The sequence below is a fragment of the Pan paniscus genome, chromosome 9 (genome assembly GCF_029289425.2).
Source record: "Pan paniscus chromosome 9, NHGRI_mPanPan1-v2.0_pri, whole genome shotgun sequence".
NCBI lineage: Eukaryota > Metazoa > Chordata > Mammalia > Primates > Hominidae > Pan > Pan paniscus.
In genome coordinates this window covers 95,835,768-95,858,310 of record NC_073258.2, presented here as the reverse complement: position 1 = coordinate 95,858,310, position 22,543 = coordinate 95,835,768, and the positions used below count along the sequence as shown (strand labels likewise).

The window sequence follows — 22,543 nt, the reverse complement described above, 5'->3', positions numbered from 1 at the left end:
TTAAGATGTTGTATACAACAGAAATAATGGAATTTCCTTGTCAATTGCATCATTATTGTAATGAACTCTCATCAGATCTTTATTTATGGACATTTCAAGTCTTGTCATGCAAAAACCTCATCCCACACTACTGTGGATGTTTGTTGCCTCAAGCCTTTGGTCTTCATCTCATAACTCAGGAGAATCCTTCCAGACTTCTTGAACTGTATACTTGTTGGAGACTTTAAGGTAAAGCTGACTAGGGACAAGCTTCCCCAGAAGTAGACAGCATCTTAGATGTGAACAGCCTTTCCCAAAATGCAAGAACAAGACTAATCATAACAAGACTCTTACTTTTCTTAATTTTTTCTTCGTTATGGCTACCTCTTTTCCTTGGTAGGACAATACTGTAATCAGACTTCAAGACTCACTTGGTCTCACTCTGTTTTAATTTAACCAATTCATGGGATGCTAGAATACATACTAGTGAACAAGGAGGAGTTTGTCTAGTTGCTAATACTTTTTGTTGCTTGTGAATAAATACTTTGAGCATTGTAGGGACTCAGTTACCAAAAATATTAATGAACAGGCTATTAGGCTAAAATGAATAGACTAATCTGGCTCATTCTTTGGGTAATCAATTTTGATTGGCTTGGTTGATGAGGACCCTGGCTAAGGAACATACTTCAAATTTTTGGTATTATTCTCCTAAAAGTCACAATAGTCTCCCTCATGAACTGCATTTTCTCAAAAAGTCTCAAATGTCCACACTCAGCCATGTGATGAATGCTAAATGGTTTCCCTTCAGCCTGAAATGACAAAAACTTAAATAAATGTATGATTATGCGGACACCATAACCTATGAATGACATGTTGAGACCAGAAACCCAAGACAATGGTGACTGAGAGTAGCACCAATTCCCCTAATTTTGGTCACACTTTAGTTGCTAAGAGCATGACCAAAAGAGGGAAATTGTTAAGCAAAATTGTAAAAGGCCATTGATTTAGACTCAGCTCCTGCATTCAGCTCAACAGTCCAAACCAATATAGAGTTTAATCATAGTAGCTGTACTTCAATTAATTGCAGGAGGTTCTGTAACCAATAAACCAATGAAGCTGTGACCAATTAAATTGTCCCTAGACCTCAATAACATTTTTTATAAATGCTGCCAGATCACCTTGTTGGCCAGAGTACCCTGAACCTGTTTTGGCTCTGGGGACTGCCTGACTCAAGGGTTGTTTTTTGCTTTGTTCAAATAAACTATGTTAAACGTAAAAGTCTAAGGCTTTTTCCTTTTAACACCTGGTAGTGGGATTGCTGGTAGTTCTATTTATTAAAATTTTTTATTTATATTTAAGATATAAAACGTGCTTTTACAGAACATATATAGGCAATAAAAAGGTTACTACAGTGAAGCAAATCAACATATCCATCATCTCACATGCCCATTGTTTCATTGTTTTGTGTTTTTGTGGCTAGAGTAGTTGAAATCTACTCATTTAGCATGAATCTAGCACTATTTATTTATTTATTTATTTATTTTGCAGAGAGGGGATCTCATTATGTTACCCAAGCAGATCTTGAACCCCTGTGCTCAAACAATCCTTCTGCCTTGACCTCCCAAAGCACTGGGATTACAGGCCTCTGCAACCACATCTGGCAAGACAATTTTATTATCTATAGTCTTCATGTGATACATGAAATCTCTCAACTTGTTCATCCTATATATGTTACCTTTTATCCTCTGATCATTTCCTCATTTTTCCTCCATCCCACACTCCTGCTATTGGTGACCACTATTTTATTCTCTATCCCTGTATATTTGAATTTTTCTTTTTTTTTTTAACATTCCACAAATGAGATCATGCAATATTTTTCTTTCTGTGTCTGGCTTATGTCACTTAGCATAACATCCTCCAGGCTCATCCACATTGTGGCAAATGGCAAGATTTTATTCATTTTTAGCACTGAAAAATATTCCATAGTGTCTATGTATCAGGATTTATTGGCTGAGCATGGTGGCTCACACCTGTAACCCCAGCACTTTGGTAGGCCGAGGCGGGCCAATCACTTGAGGTCAGAAGTTCAAGACCAGCCTGGCCCACATGGTGAAACCCCATCTCTACTAAAAATAGAAAAATTAGCTGGGCGTGGTGGCACAGGCCTATAATCCCAGCTACTCAGGAGGCTGAGGCTGGAGGATCCCTTGAGCATGGGAAGTAGAGGTTGCAGTGAGCTGAGATGGTGACACTGCACTCCAGCCAGGGTGACAGAGCGAGACTCCACCTTAAAAAAAAAAAAAAACTTTATCCATTCATCAGTCAACAGCCAGGCTGTTTCCATATCTTGGCTACTGTGAATAGTGCCACAATGAACATAGAAATGCAGATATCTTTACAAGGTGAGGATTTCATTTCCTTTGGGTATATGCCCAGGAGAGGGATTCATGGGTTGTATGATAGTTTCTTTTTAATTTCTTTTGGAAACCTTCATACTGTTTTCTGTAATGGCTGTACTAATCTATATTCCCATCAACAGTGTATAAGAGTTCCCTCTTCTCCATACCATTGTCAACATTTGCTGTCTTTTTTTACTTTTTGATAATAGCTAACCTAACAGGTGTGAAGGGGTATCTCAAAGTGGTTTGATTTGCATTTCCCTGATTAATGATGCTAAGCACCTTTTAATATACTTGTTGGCTATTTTAATGTTTCCTTTGGACAAACATCTATTCAGGTCTTACATGCGCACATTTATAGCAGCACAAATTGCAATTGCAAAAATGTGGAACCAATGCAAATGCCCATCAATCAACGAGTGGATGAACAAACTGTGGTGTGTATATATATATATACACACACACAATGGAATACTACTCACCCATAAAAAGGAATGAGTTAACAGCATTCATAACAACCTGGATGGGATTAGAGACTATTATTCTAAGTGAAGTAACTCAGGAATGGGAAACCAAACATCAGATGTTCTCACTCATAAGTGAGAGCTAAGCTATGAGGATGCAAAGGCATAAGAATGACACAATGGATGTTGGGGACTCAAGGGCAAAGGGTGGGAAGGGGGTGAGGGATAAAAGACTACAAATTGGGTGCAGTGTATACTGCTTGAGTGATGGGTGCACCAAAATCTCACAAATCACCACTAAAAAACTCATGTAACCAAACACCACCTGTTTCCCAATTACCTATGGAAATAAAAAATTTTAAAATATAAATAAATCAAATTAAAAATCTGCACCACACCAAAAAAAGTAAGTTTTCCCCCTGTTTTCTTCTAGTAGTTTTACAGTTTCTGGTATTATGTTTTAACTCTTTCAACTATTTAGAGTTGATATCTGTATATGGTGTGAAATGAGGATTTCATTTCATTCTTCCCCATGTAGATTATCCAGTTTTCCCAGAACCATTCACTGAAGAGATTGTCCTTTCCCCACTGTGTGTTCTTGGCACCTTTAACAAGATCAAGTGACCAAAAATGCATGCGTTTACTTCTTGGCTCATTACGCTGTTCCATTGGTCTATGTGTCTGTTTTTATGCCACTGCCATGCTGTTTTGATACTACAGATTTGTAGTAGATTTTGCAATAAGGTACTGTGATGCCTCCAGCTTTGTGTTGGAGGTGGGGCCTGGTGGGAGGTACTTGGATCATGGGATTGGGTTTCTCATGAATGGTTTACCATCATCCCTCCTTGGTACTGTCCTTGCAATAGTAAGTGAGTTCTCATGAGACCTGGTCATTTAAAAGTGTGTGGCACCACCCCCCTCTCTCTTTCTCCTGCTCCAACCACATGAGGTGCCTGCTTCCACTTCGCCTTCTGCCATGATTTTTTTTTTTTTTTTTTTTAAGACGGAGTCTCACTCTGTCGCCCAGGCTGGAGTCCAGTGGCGCGATCTCAGCTCACTGCAAGCTCCGCCTCCCGGGTTCACGCCATTCTCCTGCCTCAGCCTCCTGAGTAGCTAGGACTACAGGCGCCTGCCACCACACCCGGCTAATTTTTTTGTATTTTTAGTAGAGACGGGGTTTCGCCATGTTAGCCAGTATGGTCTCAATCTTCTGACCTCGTGATCTGCCCACCTCGGCCTCCCGAAGTGCTGGGATTACAGGCCTGAGCCACCACACCTGGCCGCCTTCTGCCATGATTCTAAGTTTCCTGAGGCTTCCCCAGAAGCTGAGCAGATGCCGGCATCATGCTTCTCATATAGCCTGTGAAACTGTAAGGCAATTAAACCTGTTTTATTTATAAATTACCCAGTTTCAGGTATTTCTTTACAGCAATGCAAGGACAGACAAATCCACCATCCTCGAAGCATGACTGCAACCCAGCCCCCCTACCCAGCCAGACAGCCACAATGCGACAACCATCCCCTGAGCTCATTCACCACCACACAATGCCATAAATGTTTTCAAATAATTATGAAGTACATAAAGAATAATCTACACACACACACATACACACACAGGCTGAAAACACAATATTTGAAATAAAATCAGATTTTAACATTTTGGTTACCTTTAATATATTTGGGAACAAATACTGTGACAACATATTTTAAGTACATAAATAACTCAGAAAAGTCATATCTTTTATTCTGGAACTCTACTGACCTTATCAGTATAAAGAACCTAGTTTTATAAGAAAAAGGGGGTGAGGGAGGGGAAGAGAGAAATGGGTAGACTGAAGAGGAATCAAAGCTCAGGATTCTTCACAAGTGCAGCAGCTTCCACAGTTGGCCCAGAGGATGGTAGTTGCATATACCAGGTTATGCTAACCTCAACAAGACCTAGTTCTCACACACAAATGTGTCCAGTGGATAAAACCTCAGCTGCAGAAATAGATTTTAGCAATATCCAAAGACATTCCAGGGTCCGGTAGGAAGAACAAAAGTATGGCAAAATTGAAAACCACCATGGACTTGGCAGCATCCAAGGGCATCACCAGGGGGGCTCTTTCATGCATGCCCAGAGTCCTGCAAACTCAACCAAAGTTTTGGGATGTAAATGTAACCAGTTTCATCAAACTGTCACACAGCAGAGCAGTGGGATATAAAGACAGCCCATGGACTTAGGGCACAGGGGCCCAGCTGCACCCAGAAGCCTTGACAGGCTGCTGGAGCCCTGGGCTCAGTGGTACAGGCTTGTCCATCAAAGCCCCATTCTCAGGTAGGGGCTCAGGTTCTGGGCCCGAAGCTGTGCATGTTGTGCCCGCCAAGAGGGGCCTCTTGGCTGGAGTCTGGAGGGTCAGCTCCTGAGCTCTCAGTTTCTGAGGAGGGCGACCACGACCACGTCTAACATTTGACGGGTGGATAATCTGTGCAGATGGACCAGGGGTGGATGATGGAGTTGAGCTGGGCTTCTTAGAGCTGTGGACAGCAGCAGCCCGGGGCTGCGTAGCAGTGCCACTAACTGCAGATCGGCGTGGGAGTGAAGAGCACACAAGGGTGTGGCACCGTGTCCCACTGCGGGCAGCCATAGGCCAAGGGGAATGCCGGGCCCAGTGGGAAGGGAGTTGTCTCAGGCCCAGCGCTGCTCTCCTGGGTAACTGGACTTCCTTCTGGGTGCTCAGCTCTTGGCTGGCTGGTACTCTGGGCTCCATGTGGTCCACAACTGCCCGGTCTTGCCCACGTTTCCACAGGTCATAGCGTTCAGGTTGCAGGATGCGCACGAAGGCATCCATGGAAAAGGTCACCCTTGCCTCCCCACAGCTACACTGGGAGGCCATTTTGCCATAATCAATCCATCGTGGAGTGGCAAAATTGATGGCCTCTGCGCAGTTGAAACCATGGTTGAAGCCAGCATGGTAGCCATAGGGAAAGGTCACCATGAACTCTCCAGCCTCCTGAGTTATGCGATTGAAGGGAATCCCATTTTCCTTGAGAACTGTAGGCGAGATGAGGGCCACCTTGTGCCGCAGGAAGGCCCCACAACCCCGGGAACTGCCTGGGAAGAGCTCCCTGGCCAGGCGTTCCAGGCGCTGGCCATGTTCTGGGGGCACCACATACCAAGTTTTGGGCTCCCCAAGGTGCAGGTAGTTGATGCTGTAAAGGTCCATGTCCTCTGTATGCCAAGCAAACGTGGTTTTCCACATGCCAAAGTACAAGTAGGGTGTATTGACGCCTTCTATGACAACCCCACATTCCTTTTCCAGCAGGTCCTGAATTGTTCCCAGGTGCCCAAGATTCCATTGTTTAGTGTTTTCATCAAACAAGGAGCCACTGATGTCAGCACCATAAATCGGTGAATTATAGATGCGGTTCTTCCAGTATTTTCGCTCCAAATCTTCGAAATTCTGGTGTGGTGGAGTCTGATATTTTTTACTGTTTGCCAAATGGCGATACTCCCCCACGGTCATGGCTTTCTTTTTTTTATGGTATTGAGTAAACACCCCTGCCCGCCCAGAGGCCACCTGCTGGAGGGGAGTGGCTATTAAGATTTCACTGATATTATCATAGGTCTCTCTGGCTTTCCATTCTTTGGGTGGAATTATCTTAGCCAAGCCAGCTCTGTGTGCACCTTGGGATTCCATGTAAGCAATATATTTATCAAAATCATTAAACTCTTCTTTGGTTGGATGAAATATCATTATGTTACAATTTGGATTCTGGGCACAGTTGGCCTTAGACTTCATAGTTTCCATTTAATAAGCAGTAAACTCTTAGTGTTTAGGTATGTTCTAGATAGTTGACAATGTAGGAAAATGCTACTTTAAAAAAAAATTGACTGGTGTTATCTATGAGGTAGCAGGATCTACCAGCGTACTTTTTTTTTTCTGCAAATGAGATGATAATCTTTCTTGGGCTTGTTTATTCACTAGTGAGATTCCACTCTGGGCAGCAGCTTTGCCCAGGCATTGATGTTAGCTGACCCTGCAACTCTGTTATGTTTCGGTTGCTGCTGGGCTCTGTCTTCTTAAGTCTATTGAATTACTCAGACCTGGGGGTACGACCCAAATGTAGCAGAGAATGTCCTCAGTGTTTAGAACAAAATCTAAAAGAAAGAATACACAGAGAATAAAAATTAATATTTGGAAAAAAGTATTAGGCATCCAGAAATTAAATACCAGAATAGAATACTAATATTACAAAGAGAGGCTAAAATTTTATAAGATTGATAATTCAAGTGGAGGTGTGGATGTGGAACAGTGGGAATTTTCATACCCTACTACAGAGAATATGAAGCACTATAATCACTTTGGAAAACTATTTGGACAGTTTCTTCTAAAACTGAACATACATATGTTCTGTGATCCAACTGTTCCACATGCCTAGGAAATGTGTATGGTTGTGAGCTGAAAGTCACATCCAGTAATGTTCATAACAACATTGTTTCTGGTAGCCAAACACTTAAACAACCCAAATGTCCATCAGCAATAGAATAAATAAGTACACTGCAGTATATTCACACAACAGAATACCATATAGCAATGAAGATAAACCAAAGCCACATGAAAATGCAGTTTTATAAAGATCAATATTGAGTAACATTATCAAGACTCAAAAGAATACCTATTACACAATTGCATTTATATAAAGATGAAAAGGAGGCAAAGTAATCTATGTTTGAATTGCTTCTTGGCCTCTTGGCTAAGATCAAGTGTAGTAATCTATGTTTGAAGTCAGAGTAGTGGCTACCTTGGGAAAAGAGGGGTTGTTGTGTAGGGGGGCTTGAGGGGATCTCTTGAGTAAAGTTAATCTGTTCAGAACCTGGGTGCTGGTTTCATACCCATCAGAATAACTCATTGTGTTAATTCATCAAGGTATGATGATTTTCACAAATTTCTGTATGTTCATTTAAAAATAGGGTTTAGGAGGAAAAGCGTTAAAGACAACTAAGAGGCATATTTCATTGTATTAAAAGGAAAAGAAAGAACGACTGAAAATAAACTATACATTCAGGTGATAAAGGCAGCAAATTAGAGTTAAGGGAAAGAAAGAGGAAAGGTACGGAACTAACAAAGAATAAAGATGATGTGTTTCCTTAACTCATACTGTGTGACTTTGCAGTATGTGTCCCCTATCCCTCGCACAACTGGTATCAGCCCTACATGGACCAATCTAGCATGACAGGAATTTTCCCCATAGAGAAGGGCCATTCAAAAGAGATGAAGAAAGCAGATAGTAAGGTTCCATCAGGGTTAGGATTTTTCCAGGCAAGTATACCTCAGTGAGAAAGGGATAAGGTTGTTGATGGGTTGAATGGAGAATGAACCATTATATCTATCCTGGATAAAAAAGAAAATAAGAACTTGAGGGAGGTTCGTGGGCTAGATTTCTCTATTTGGTCAAATAGTCCTGTTAGGACACTAGGAAAGGGAAGCTCAAAAAAGATTGGGATGCTCGAAACAGATTTTTTAAACTAGGGGCAGTTTTTAACTGAGTGCCTATTTTACTGATGTCTTGACATCTTCCTGAGTTTTGACTTTATGCTATTATTCAACTTCAAACTGTTTCTCCCCTCCCACATTCTCTCTCCCAAACTTTCCCTTCTTTGTCAGTTCTTAAGTTCCACTCCTTCCCAAGTAGATGAACTTGACTGTTCATCTTCCTTTACTGTCCCAACAAAACAGCACATCTTCTTTCATATCCTGTAGTTCTCTTGCCACTTATCACTTCTACCTTATATAATGTGAACAGTGTCACTTTTATTTAGCACTTCATTTAGACAGACCCCTTATTAAGCACTTTATAGTATTCTATTCAAAACTCACAACTAATCTATGAAGTTGGTACTATCATTATCCCCATTTTATGAAGGAAGAAACCAAGGTATAGAGAAATTTATAACTAACTCAATAGCTTGTGTTTTCAGTCTCTACAATTATGTCTATCCTTGACTTATCTTCCATATAAAAGTATTGAGAACATGATCTGTGTCTTGTTCACTATTGTGTTTTCCAAGAATATTGGTTTTCTTATATATTGTAGGCACCCAAAACATTTTTATTAAATAATTAAATGAGTTGGCACACACTTCCCTCTGTCACCTATTGATTACATCCCATGTTTCTCACTGTTCTCCGTCCTCTCAGGAGAAAACACTGCTTTCTAGGGCTAATTTCTCCATTTGAACTCCTTAAATCAACATTTACCACTTGGTCCAGGACTATGTTGAATTAAATAATCAGTTATTTTTCTCTTTATTAAATCATCAGTCATCAATCTCTTTCCTAATTTAAGCTACTGTCCTTACTCCCTCTCTCCCTCCTCTCAGGCTCCTCTCTCTCTCTCCCCCACCCAACCCCAGGTCCTGCCCCCACCTTTCTACTGACATTGTTCTCCATAAATCATCAAACTGCCTCCCAAATTCTGCTCCAGGGGTTACACTTCACTGATTCACAGAACCAGTGGTTCTGTGAACATCTGGTTCACAGAACATCACTGGTTCACGGAACACCTCCCCCTTCCTCCTAAAACTCCTACAACCTCCAGGGCACTGATACTTCTTTTAACACTGGTTCTTTTCTTTCTTCTGGGTTCTACCTCCTCTTCTACCACACACATGCAGACATCTCAAAGTTCAATTTTTATCCCTCTTAACTTTCTTTCTCTCTTAAAATTTCCTATTTATATTCAGGGTTTCTGTTAGTACCATGCTGTTTCCCTTTAAACATGTTATTTATTGTCATAACTTTCTCCAATAACTGACTCTCTCCTAAGCTTCTGCTCTCCTTCTCCAACTTAGATGGCCCAGTGAGCCCCTGAAAGTCAACTGGTTTAATACAAATTGATGATCTTTCTCCTGAAACTAAGTTACTCCTTTATATGTCTTTTATTTCTATCAAGGGCAATAATGTGTTATCGTAGTCACCACTGACTATTACATCTCCCTTTTCCCAGACATATGGTCAGTGCCTGTCAGAGGATCCAATGATAGTCTTCCATGAGGCCCCAAGGACATCTAGACACCCCAGGGTGTGCTCTCTTTATCTTCCTTATAGAAGAACCCAAGAATCCAGCTTGTCTTCCTCTCCTACTTAAAGCTGTCACCACTCAAGCGAGACACTGAGGATGTACAAGTGATTACCTGTATCATATGATAGTCTTCCAATCTCATCCCAATTTTTAATCTTAAAAATTATTCTACAATGATTTTATTATAAATTCTTTATATTTTTGGAATATAAAATAAAATATTTCATTCTTTCTATTAGAAAACTTGCTCTAAAGAAAAGAAAAGAGAAAAGTGAGACAATTTAGAAGGATAATTAAATATCAGAAACTTAAATATCATGCTGAGGGTCTTTCCCTCAAGAAGTAACAAAATGCTGACTATGAAAATCACACAAACCTATATATTTTTTTGAATATACAAGTAAAATAAGCTTTGGGTTGAGCACTTTGCATCTGTTTTATAAACTGCGTTACTTCTTTTCTACATTTCTAAGGATTCTAGGAAGAATGATGCAATGTCTCCTTATACATATAGTCTTCAGATGTTGCATATCAAAAGAAAATACTACAATTTGTAAGTATGACTGCGCTCCAAAAAAAAAAAAAACTGCTTAGAATTTGCCAGGTACAATGATGGAGTGATCCTTCAGTGTTCTAGCCAAATGTGTCACTTCTCTATGAGTCTTCAATGGTTGCTTTTGTTGTGAGACTACTTGCTTCTTTCAACTGGAACCATAGCTACCAGTAGAGAATAATTACACTGTCACTTGATACTGTTCCATTTTACCCTTACCCACAGTAATCACAATAAGGCAGAATTCGTCATCTAAGAAAACTTGACAGTTCTGACAACCAAAGAAAAAGTATTTTCTTCTTATCAGAATAATTTAAAAATAATACTTGATCCCTTAAAATTAATGGATTTCTGGAAATTAGAAAGTCTTTCTTCGGGTCTTTTAGAAATAATGCCTCCTAAGCTTCTTGCTGTGTGTGTGTGTTGGGGGGTGTTAAACTGGGCAAGTTAAGAAGTGAAGCTGAGTAAGTTTAACAGTCCCTTTCACTGCAGCCCTTGCCCAAACTGTTCGTGTTTCTTGCTGCATATGTATTTCAAATCTATTACTTCAAGTGGGGGATTGTTAACAAAATGCCTCAGACATCAGCCCTTGTTTCTTCTGACAGTCAATATCTAAATGCTATGCTTAATCAAATTTTTTTCTCAGTTAGAAAATCTACTACTTATTTAAAATAATTTATAAGCATAATATATTTGATAACTGAAAAAATTCTACTCTGTGTAGACAAGTGATTAAACTTATCCTGTATTATTGGACAGCTATTTTGTTTTTACTTTTGCACGATTATTACCAATCACTTTTACTTAAATATGTAGTCCGTATTTCAGTATCTAAAACAGTACATCCCGTAAAATATTGGTTGAATGAATGAAATTTCTTAGATTAGATACTTATAAATGAAATTTATAAGTTATAGAATTTAAATATTTTAAGATCTTTAATACACGTTGCCAAAACTTTAAAGAAAAAATATATTTTACATCCTGAACACTGATCAAATTTACTTTGAAAAAATATATATTTTACTAATTTTGGTAAGTTAAAAAGTTAGATCAAGTTTTAATTTACATTTCTTGGACAACCACTAAGGTTGATTTTGATTTTTTTCATAAATATTAGTCTCTTGGATTTCATCTTATGTATTGGTTCATATCCTTTGCCTGTTTTTTTCTAATAGGGTCCCAGGGTGTTTTCTTACCTACTTATATAAACATTTTACATATTAATTACATGAATATTTTACATATTAAACCCTTTTGTTAGATATGTTAATAGTTTTTTTGCCAGTTTGTCATTTAACTTGTATTTCTTTAAATTTATTTAACAAAAATGTTTTTGACTTACAATATTTTATTTTCCTTTGTAATATTTTTCATGCTTTTCATGTTTAGAAAGTTACAATACTTCTTCATCTAGATGGAGATAAATATTATCCTATAGTCTTTTCCTTTGTATATGCTAATTGTACCTTTAATTCTGATTTTAATTATACTTTTAATTCTGTATTTCGGAGAGGGGGGGTTATTAACTTTTGAAATTATTGTGTGGGTATTGGTGTGAGCATGAGTATGAAGAGGATATGAATATGATTCTTGGTTCTTTACAGATGACCTGTTCATTATGTGTGTTGTTTATTTTAGGTTGTTTGTCTCTCTATCAACGTTTATAGAAGCTTTTTTTGAACCCATATTCTTACATTTTATCCATCTCAAAAATGAAGTTAATTTTAGGATTTTTTTTTTTTTTAGTTCTTTGATTTCCTCTACTCCTTTTCGTCTGTGTATTAACTCCTCTTATTTAGATATTGGACCTTTCATGGATTAGACCTCTAATGTTTACCTGTTTTCCCCTCCCCCAAATTTTCTATTCCTTTATCACTACATTTTATCTTCTAAAAAATTTCTTCATCTTTATCTCTAAACTTCCTTTCTCTTTGTCTTTTTCATTTCTCCAATCAAATTTTTAATTTCCAGTGATCATTTCTGTTACCTGAGAGTTCCTGCATGTATGTACATTGCTTTTCTTTCTTATTGTCTTATTCTTGCTTCATGGGAGCATTTCTTCTTTTATCTCTCTAGAAATACTAAAATCTCAATGGTTTTTGAAATTCTGTTTTGTTTTTCTCCCTGCATGGTCTGTTTCTTTGAAATTGCCTTTTGTCCTTTTTATCTTTCTTTTTTTTGCTTTGGTCTCTTTCATATTTAAGGCTTTCCTCACATGTCTGGTAGCCTTTAGTAATTGCCTTATATATAAAAGTACAGCACAAAAAAGGCAGATTAGAAGCTCAGGGTACATGAATTGTTTTAGTGATTATGCTTCCCTGCATGATATTCTAACTGGGCTGTTTCCTAGGTGAACTCCTAACACTGATATTTCTAGAGCTGGTCATATTCAATGCAAAAGATGCTTCAGTCTTTCTCCTGGAGAGTACAGGTCTGACTTCCCTCCCAAATGGCAAAAGAGGCTACACATTTCTAAAAGTACCCTACTTGTACAGTTCACTTTATCAACTTATTTTCCCTATGACAACCACACTCTCAAAAGTATCTGGAAATTCCCAGTCCAGAGGCCACCTTTTTCCCCACTCTAGAAAAAATGAAGCTCAATCTTCTGCCAGGGTGTAAGAGGGACAGTTTATCCAGCTGCTTAGAGGAGGGTGGGAACCTAGGGCTCTGTTTTGTTAGACAGATTTCAACAAATTCTCCTTAGCCTCATTTTAACTGTCACTCCCAGAGGTACCTAATGCCATGACATCCTAAGCCTTTTGGGTTCTGTAGAGACAATTGTGTTGCTTCTTGGCTTTCCTCATTGCCAATTTAGGACTCAACTTTCCAGTGTTTGATAAATCAGTTTACACTTGTCCATCTGCTTTCCAATTTCCAAAACTGGCCACTACCTGTTTTCCTTTACCATTTTCTGTCTTTGTAAGTTCATTTCTTAAAACAAAAATCCTGTTACTGTCACTTTAGTGAGGTTTGGAAAGGGAACAAAGTAAATGATTGTGTTTAAACCACATCTTTATTGCTTCTTGTTTCCCAAATTTCTCTCTCAATTTTCTTATACAAACGTAGTTCCAGTCAAATGGTCCTAATCACTGTCCTTGACTCTATGCTTTTCTTCCCTTGCTTCACTTATCTCTTCCTTCTCTTTTCTAAGTTATAAACTCTGCCTTCCAGACCAATCTGAGGCTCTCCTACATCAGGGTTCCTTCTATACCAACCTCAGACCTTGGTGAGAATTCTATCTTCTATACTCCATGAGTGCTACATTTATTTGGTGCTTAATACAAGCTGTTGAGGTGGCAGCTCTCCAGAATGTGTCTTACTTGACAAGCAGCTTTCATCTCTAATGGGCACTTGCCTTAAGGGAATAAGTCTCTTCCATGAGATGTGCTTGCTTCTCTCTCCAAAATATCTGCATGTCTCTGACCCAAAAGCTTTGACAGACCTTTCCTGATAAGCTGCATGAGAAAAGGAAGGTAAGGCTGGGCATGGTGGCTCACGCCTGTAATCCCAGCACTTTGGGAGGCCGAGGCGGGTGGGACACCTGAGGTGAGGAGTTCAAGACCAGTCTGGCCAACATGGTGAAACCCTGTCTCTACTTAAAATACAAAAATTAGCTGGACGTGGTGGTGGCCTGTAATCCCAGCTACTTGGGAGGCTGAGGCAGAAGAATCACTTGAACCTGGGAGGTTCAACCTGGCGGAGGTTGCAGTGAGCTGAGATCACGCCACTGCACTCCAGCCTGGGCAAGAAGAGTGAAACTCTGTCAAAAAAAAAAAAAAAGAAAGAAAAAAGAAAGAGAGAGAGAGAGAGAAAGAAGGTTAAAGGGCAACTTTTCCTGTACCTTTTGTGCCTACAAATGCCAATATTTGGTGTGGACTTCTTTTTATGAACATCTAGAGGAGTGTGGATATAAAGGAGAAAGACACACGGCAGCAAGTATCAGGCATGGACAGCATAAACTGTGACATAAAACCCAAAGTTTGGGACTTGGCCTTTAAATCCAGCATCTTAAGTGCAGCATTATTATTTCATTCTGACATATAATAAATTGAACATGGGATTATTAACCTCATTCAAATCATCTTTATTTTCATCTGTTGCATGGATACTGCAGCAGTAACAGTGGTATCTGGCAGCAGAGAGAGGCAGGAGCCAGAAGTCTTCCTGCTGAATCCATCTACAAGGACACACCACTCCATTGAGTTTTAAGGAATTATCTAATATATGCTTCTTTGGACTGTCAATACATTTTAAATACATGTCTTGAGTAGCATGTAAGTTTGGACTTACATGGACTCTCCCAGAGATTCTGTAAACTACTCAATAACTTTTTTAGCTTTTTAAAAAAATCCCCTTTGGCTTAAAGTGAATTCTATATACATGTATAAATTTTTCTTTATTCTGCAGTTAATAATTGTCTCATTCTTTCATTTGCTTGGCTTTACACTTTATATTAATTCATTCCCAGATTCATTTCCAGAAAGGTAAATCTCTTCTAAATGCATAAAACACATCTGGTACTGAATCAGATTTCTTTTCTCAGAAATATTCTTACTGGAGCCCTCAGATGCTTACTTAAATCTAGACTGATGAGTCTTCAGGTTGTTGCATGACGTGCATCTTGAGGTTTCTAGTCATTGTAATCCTGGGGGTTCCCTTTCCCTCTCTATTATGTTAGATCCTGATTCCCCCCATCTCAAGTCTCCTTCCTGGTTTACTCCCTTGTGTTGGTAAAGCATGTCTACCAGAAGCATCCTTAGAAGCTTCATTAGAGATTATTAAGTAGCTCACAGAATCTTCAGCAGGACCAGAGACTAGGGATTGGAGCCTGTGTATCCAGGAACAATATCCAGATTACCCAACAAACAATAGTTAGATATTCCTATACATCCTCTGGTCAAAGACACCAAAGACTCTGGGCAAGGGACATTTCCAATTAGAGTCTAAGCTACTGCTGCCTCTGAAAGGTCACTGTCTCTCACTACCCTTCTCCAGGAACAGATCCTTCATGAAATCTACTTCCTCATATTTCTTTACATTATAGTCCTCCATGGGAATGTCTGATTGGAAGAGTCTAGGTCATATCTCTATGTCTTCACTGCAATAGGTGCTGGATAATTGAGTTCCGGCTTTGACCTTGATGAGGCAGGGGTCATAAAGTTGGAGGTTTACCGAAAAATAAAAAGGGAATTTTAAAGTTATTTGATGGCCACAAATATCACAACTCTCTCCCAAAGTATGCATGTCTGAGTCTGAAAATGTCTTTGTTCTATCCTCATGCTTTTCTTTCAGGATTTTCAAGACATTGTTCTGCTGAATTCTACCTTCCAAAAATCCAAAACCTGTTTTCTGTTCCTTTTTGTAATCTGTCTTTACTCTCTAAACAGTATTAGCATATTCTTCTGTTCCTTGTTTTCTGAGATTTCATTAAGATATAATTGGTAAGTCTTCTTTGTCAATCATTGTGCTAGAATTTTCAATATAGAAACTCATGTTGTTCCTTGCTGTGAAATTGCCTCACATTATTCCTTTGGCATTCCTTTCTATATTTTCAGTTTTCTCCTTCTCTGGAAATACCATTAGACAGCAAATACTGTTAGACAGCAACCTCTTGATTGATCCTCTAATTTTCTTTACTCTCCATTTCCTAATGCTTTTTCTTTTGTTACTATTTTCCACACCTTCTGGCAATTATTTTTAATTTCCAGGATTTTTTTTGTTCTCTGAATATTCCTTTCATCATGTATTTCTGAAATTTTCCATGGCTGCAGATTTTCTCTTCTCTAAGTATTATAAGAATTTTTAAGTTTTATTTGCTCTCTACATTGTGTCTGTTTCCTCTGAGTTTGCCCTTCCACAATGTCTTTGTTTCTGTCTTTCATGTTAAACGTTTTCCTCGTATGTCTAGTTATTCTTGGCTTGTATTTGAGTCAGGCACTGAAGAGTTGCGTTTGCTATGTATGACTGGTAGGCATCACTGAGAGTGCTCCTACAGGAACCTATTCATTTCCTTTGAAGATGGGGGCACCTGTCAGTAGTTGAAGATAAGACTATAATGAAAAGACTCTACATTTATATGTTTATCTCCTTTGATATTGGGGCCCAAATTTGTGGTGTCCGAGTTTTTGTTTTGAGAAACAAAAACCTGCATTCCAACCAGCCAGAACTGAAACCTTAATATTTTATCAAATTTGCTTCAAGTAGTTTTTAAACAACTTTATTGAGATATAATTTACACAACACAAAATTCATCAATTTTAAGTGTACACTTCAATGATTTTTCGTATATTTACAACGCTGTGTGACCATCACCAAAACCTAATTTTAGAATACTTCTATCACTTCAAAATCAAACCTTGTTCCATTTGCATTCACAGTTCATTTCCACCCCCAACTCCAGGCAACCACTAATCTACCTTCTATCTCTATAGATTTGCCCACTCTGGACATTTAATATAAATGGAATAATAAAATAGGTAATATTTTGTGTCCAGCTTCTTTTACTCCACGTTTTTGAGGTTCAACCATGTTGTAGTATATATCAGTATTTTATTTCTTATGACCAAATCATAATCTATGGTATGGATATACTGCATTTTACTTATCCATTCATCATTTGATGGACAATTGGGTTGTTTTCATTTTGGGACTATTACGAATAATACTGTTATGAACATTCATGTACAAGTTTATGTGTGAACGTGTTTTTATTTATCTTGGGTAGATACGTAGGAGTATAATTGCTGAGCCATGTGATAACTCCATGTTTAACGTTTTAAGAAATTGCTACACAGTTTTTCAAAGTAAATGTAACATTTATAACCAGCAATATATGAGGGTTCCAATTTCTCAACATCCACATCAATACTTGTTATTGTCTTTTTCATTACAGCAATTCTAGCAGGTAAAAAGTCGTAATTTTTGTGGTTTTTAATTTTTTGTTTTTTAAGACAGGGTCTCACTCTGTTGCCCAGGTTGGAGTGCAGTGGCATGATCACAGCTTACTGCAGCCTCGACCTTCCAGGCTCAGGTAATCCCCCTGCCTCAGCCTCCCAAGTAGCTGGAACTAACAGGTGCACATCACCATGCCTGGCTAATTTTTTTTTTTAATTTTTGGTAGAGACAGGGTCTCACTACGTTGCCCAGGCTGGTCTTGAACTTCTGGGCTCAAGCAATCCTCTCACCTTGGCCTCCCAAAGTGTTGGGATTACAGGTGCGAGCCACCAAGGCTGGCCTCATTGTGATTTTCATTTGCCTTTCCTTAATGACTCATGATATTGCACATCTTTTCATAAGCTTATTGGCCATTCATATATATATTTGGAGAAATTTCTATTCAAATCCTTTGCTTATTCTTTGTTTTCTTATTACTGTGTTGCAAGAGTTCATTATGTGTTCTGGTTACAAGTCCTTTACTGGATATATGATTTGAAAATGTGGTCTCCAGGTCTGCAGGTGTTCTTTTCACTTTCTTGACTATGTCTTTCGAAGTGCACAAGAATTGAATTTTGATGAAGCCCGTCTTATCAATTTTTGTTGTTGCTTGTGCTTTTGGCTTTGTGTCTAAGAAGTTATTGCCCAGCTCAATGTCACAAAGATTTTTCCTGTTTTCTTCTAGGTGTTTTATAGTTTTAGCTCACATTCAGGCTCACAATCAATCTTAATTTTTGTGTATGCTGTGAGGTAGGAATCCAAGTTCATTCTTTTGTATGTGGATATCGAGTTGTTCCAGCACCATTTGTTTTCTTTCTCCATTGACTGTCTTGAAACTTTTGTTGAAAATCAGTTAACCATAAACCTAAGGGTTTATTTTGGACTTTCAATTCTATTCCATTGAACCATGTTTATCCTTATAGCAATTAGCAATGTCTATTAGAGCTTTTCTAAGTGTGAGCCCTCCAAAGTCTTTTCTTTTTTTTCAAGATTATTTTGGCTATACTGGTTCCTTCATATTTCTATATGAATTTTAGGACCGATTTTTAATTTCTGGGGGAAAAAAGCCAGTAGGAATGATGGTAGGATTGCATCAATCTGGAGATCAATTTGTAGAGCATTACCATCTTAATAATATTAAGTTTTCTGATCCATTGACATGGAATGTCTTTCCATTTAGCTTAACAATATTTTCTAGTCCCCAGTATATGTCTTGCACTTCTTTTGTTAAATTTATTCCTAAGCATTTTGATCTTTTTGACACTATTGTGAATGGAACTGTTTTCTAAATTTCGTTTTCACATTGTTCACTACTAATGCACAGAAATCAATTTATGTATATTGATCTTGTATCCTGCAACCTTGCTGGACTTCGTTTTTAGTTTTAGTGGTTTTTAGCAAGCTACCTAGGACTTTCTATATATAAGATCATGCAATCTGTCAATAAAGATAGTTTTAGTTCTTCCTTTTCAGTCTGAATGTCTTCTTTCTCATGCCTAATTACCCTGGCAGTGTAATGCTGCATAAAGTAGTAAAAACAGATATCCATTAAAAATCTTGCTCCTGCTACAAGTATTTTTAAGTAGAAATAAATAAATATTTCAGATGAAATGGGATTCCTTCTCTGATCTGAATCTTAAATCCTGTTCTCTCTCCCCCTGCCTATAAGCAACTACAGTCATGAATAGGCTACACTGTCCATGTTTGGGTGTCCATCAATAATACTGTTTTGTGTATCTGCTATTTTTTTTTTGAGATGGAGTCTTGCTGTGTTGCCCAGGCTGGAGTGCAATGGCACAATCTCGGATCACTGCAACCTCCACCTCCCGGGTTCAAGTGATTCTCCTGCCTCAGCCTCCCAAGTAGCTGGGATTACAGGTGCCTGCCACCAAGCCTGGCTAATTTTTTTTTTTTTTTTTTTTTTTTTTTTTTAGTAGAGATGGGGTTTCACCGTGTTGGTTAGGGTGGTCTCGAACTCCTGACCTCAGGTGATCTGCCCGCCTCGGCTTCCCAAAGTGCTGGGATGAGAGGTGTGAGCCACCATGCCTGGCCTGCTATTTTTATTTCATATAAATAATTTTAGGCTAAATATGCCCATTTTCTACAATTTTTATTTTTATTCATTTATTATGAGAAAGGGACTGGTTCTGTTGCCCAGGGTGGACTGCAGTGGTGCAGTCTTGGCTCACTGCAGCCTCCCTCTCCAAGGCTCAAGCCATCCTCCCACCTCAGCCTCTTAAGTAGTTTGGACCATAGGCACATGCTACCATGCCCAGTTAATTTTTCTATTTTTTGTAGAGACAGGGATTTGCCATGTTGCCCAGGCTGGTCTCAAACTCCTGAGCTCAAGCAATCTGCCAGCTTCAGACTCCCAAAGTGCTGGGGTTACAGGCATGAGCCACCGTGCCTGGCCTCATTTTCTGCAATTTTTAAATTCAACATTAACAGTTTCAAGATATATTCATATATACATACACGCACATATGCATAGGTACACATATGTATATATACATACATACACATACATACACTATATATGGTCTGTTATAAAAATATATTTTATTATTGCACTTTCCTATTGGTGGGTATTTACATTACTTCCAGTGTTTCCTATTACTTTCAGTGTTGTGTGTGTTCTCTTTCTTATATGTGACAATTTATCTAGGGTAGATACTTTGAATTATCATTTCTAAATGATAAAGAAACAACATTTTAATTTTACTAGGCAATGTCAAATTGCTCTACCTAGTGGCTATCCTAATAAACCTATGTACTAATAGGAGTTTCTGTTTCTCCACACCTCCAGGTGCATTTGATAATGTCAACTTTTCAGTTGTTGGCAATTTGGTAAAATGATTTATCTCCTTTTATTTTATTATTGTAGTTGTTGTTGTTGTTATTATTATTGTGTGACTTGTTTACTGGTGAAGTCAAGTAATTTTTCACTGATTTATTTCTTTTGTGGGTTTCGGTTTTCTGAATTACCAGTTATACCTTTTGCCGATTTTTTCAGTTAAATTGCTTTCTTTTTCTAGTGATTTTTAAAAGTTCTTTAAATGTTTGGGATAATTTTATGTCTATTGTATTGTTGCAAATAACTTATCTCAGCACACCACCTCCATTTACTGTTTATGTTTTTTTGATATTTGAAAAAATTAAATGTAGTCAAATTTATTGATCTTTTCCATTATGATTTGTGCCTTTGTGTACTATTTAAGTAATCCATGTATTCTTTGGGGGTCAAAAAGATCATATTTTCTTGTCATTGTTTTCTTTGCTTTTCACTTTTATTTGTTTTGCCTATTTAGAATACTGTGTTGTTATTGTAAGAAACAGAACTTTTTTTTTTTTTAAGAAATCCAGTTGTTTGCCACCATTTTCCCCATTCAGTTGGAATCCTTTTCTCACATATGCTAAGTTACAATGTAAGGATAGATGTCTTTCTAAACTCTTCATCTGGTCCATTTATTTATTTGTACATTTCTATGCCAATGTTAGATTGTTTTAATTACTAAAGCTTTATACTTAGGATAATTGGTAAGGCAAGTCTCCATGTACTTATTCAACTTTTTTCAAAATTATCTTGGGTATATTTATAGAGTAAAATTTCAGTATTCATTTTAGAATAAATCTGTCAGGTTCTGTCAAATACTGTTAATTTAAATTGGGAATGCATTGAAATTAAAGGAAAATTAGAGGTGTATTTTCATAGCTCCTGCATTGATCATTCCCACCAATTAACTGGTATATTTATACATTTATTCAGATCTTGTTGCATGTATATCAATGAAGCTTCAGATTTGCATCAAAAAGATAATGAATCTGTTTTCTTAGATAAAACCTTAGGAACTTTATAATTTTTTGCGTGTACTGTACATGGAAATTTTTTTCTATTAAGTTTTCTTATTATTTATTGATCTTACATCCCTTTTCAAACCTTGTACCTCTTATTTCCTATTAGTACTATTAGCTTGGCCATTAATTCTAGAATTTTCCACGTAGATAATATTTTCTAGGAAAAAAATCATAAAAATTATATCTCTTCTTTTTTTAATAGTCATGTCTTTTTTTTTTTTTTAGAAATAGGGAAGTCTTAAGTAACTAGATATGATCTCTAGCAAAATGCTGAATGTTGACTGAGTTGGTAGAAATTCTATACTCATCTAAGATTTTAATAAGAGTGGCTCTAAACTTTGACATTAATTATATCCTATCATTTACCATCTAAGCTGAGACACTTTTGAGAATAACAGAGACCCAAGGATGACAGGCATAAATCTGGACCCTACTGATCAAGCAGTTAAAAAGCAATAGTCATATAAAATTCAGTTCTGCCGAGCTGCAGAATATATATTTTTCCAAGTTCTATAAAAAATTTACAAAATTAACCATAACTGTGGCCATAAAACAAGCTTTAACAAATGTCAAATGGTTGAGAACAGTCAGAATATGTTATTTGACCACAAACAATGAAGTTAGTAATATCAAAATGATAACTAAAAAATTCCCCAAAATTTATAAAATAAAAAGTATATTTCTAAATAAATTTTTAATGAGAAAATAAAAAATGGAAATTAGAAAATATTTTGAACTAAATGAAAATACTACATTTCGAATCTTGTAGGATGCAGGTAAATAGCATTAAAAGGGAAATTTATAAATTTAAATAAATATTTAAGAAAAGGAAAAAGGTTAAAAAAACTAAATGAGCTAAGCACCCATCTGAGGAAGTCAGAAAAAAGTAACAGCAAAGAAAGAAAAAGAAGAGAAATAATAAGAGACCAGAAACTGATGAAATAAAAAGCCAATATAAAATATGATGAACAAAACCAAAAGTTGGGCTTTTTTAAAAAAGTCTAATAAAATTTAAAAGACTGGTGAAAATGAGGAAGAACAAAAATAGAAGGCACAGATAACCAATATCAACAAAGATAAAGAAGTCATCACTACAGATGCTGCAGACATAAAAGAGACAACAAAGAAGTATGAACAACTTTATGCCAATACAGTTTAACATTTCAATGAAGTAAATACATTTTTAGAAAAATATAACAGTGATACTGACAAAAGAATAAACAGAACAATAAATATATCCATAACCCTCAAGGACACTGAAGCAGTAGGTAAAACTCTTCCCAGAAAAT

General features: G+C 37.4%; 1 protein-coding gene across 1 annotated transcript in view; it reads right to left on the bottom strand.

Moving 5' to 3' along the window:
* Positions 1–4,491: 4,491 nt before the first annotated feature.
* KDM4D (lysine demethylase 4D) overlaps positions 4,492–22,543 on the bottom strand; it is a 25,957-nt gene continuing 7,905 nt past the window's right edge. Inside the window, exon 3 of the mRNA XM_003828415.7 lies at positions 4,492–6,983. Within this exon, the coding sequence (XP_003828463.4) occupies positions 5,062–6,633 (1,572 nt within the window). The 5' untranslated portion in view covers positions 6,634–6,983 and the 3' untranslated portion in view covers positions 4,492–5,061. The remainder of the gene's footprint in view (positions 6,984–22,543) is intronic.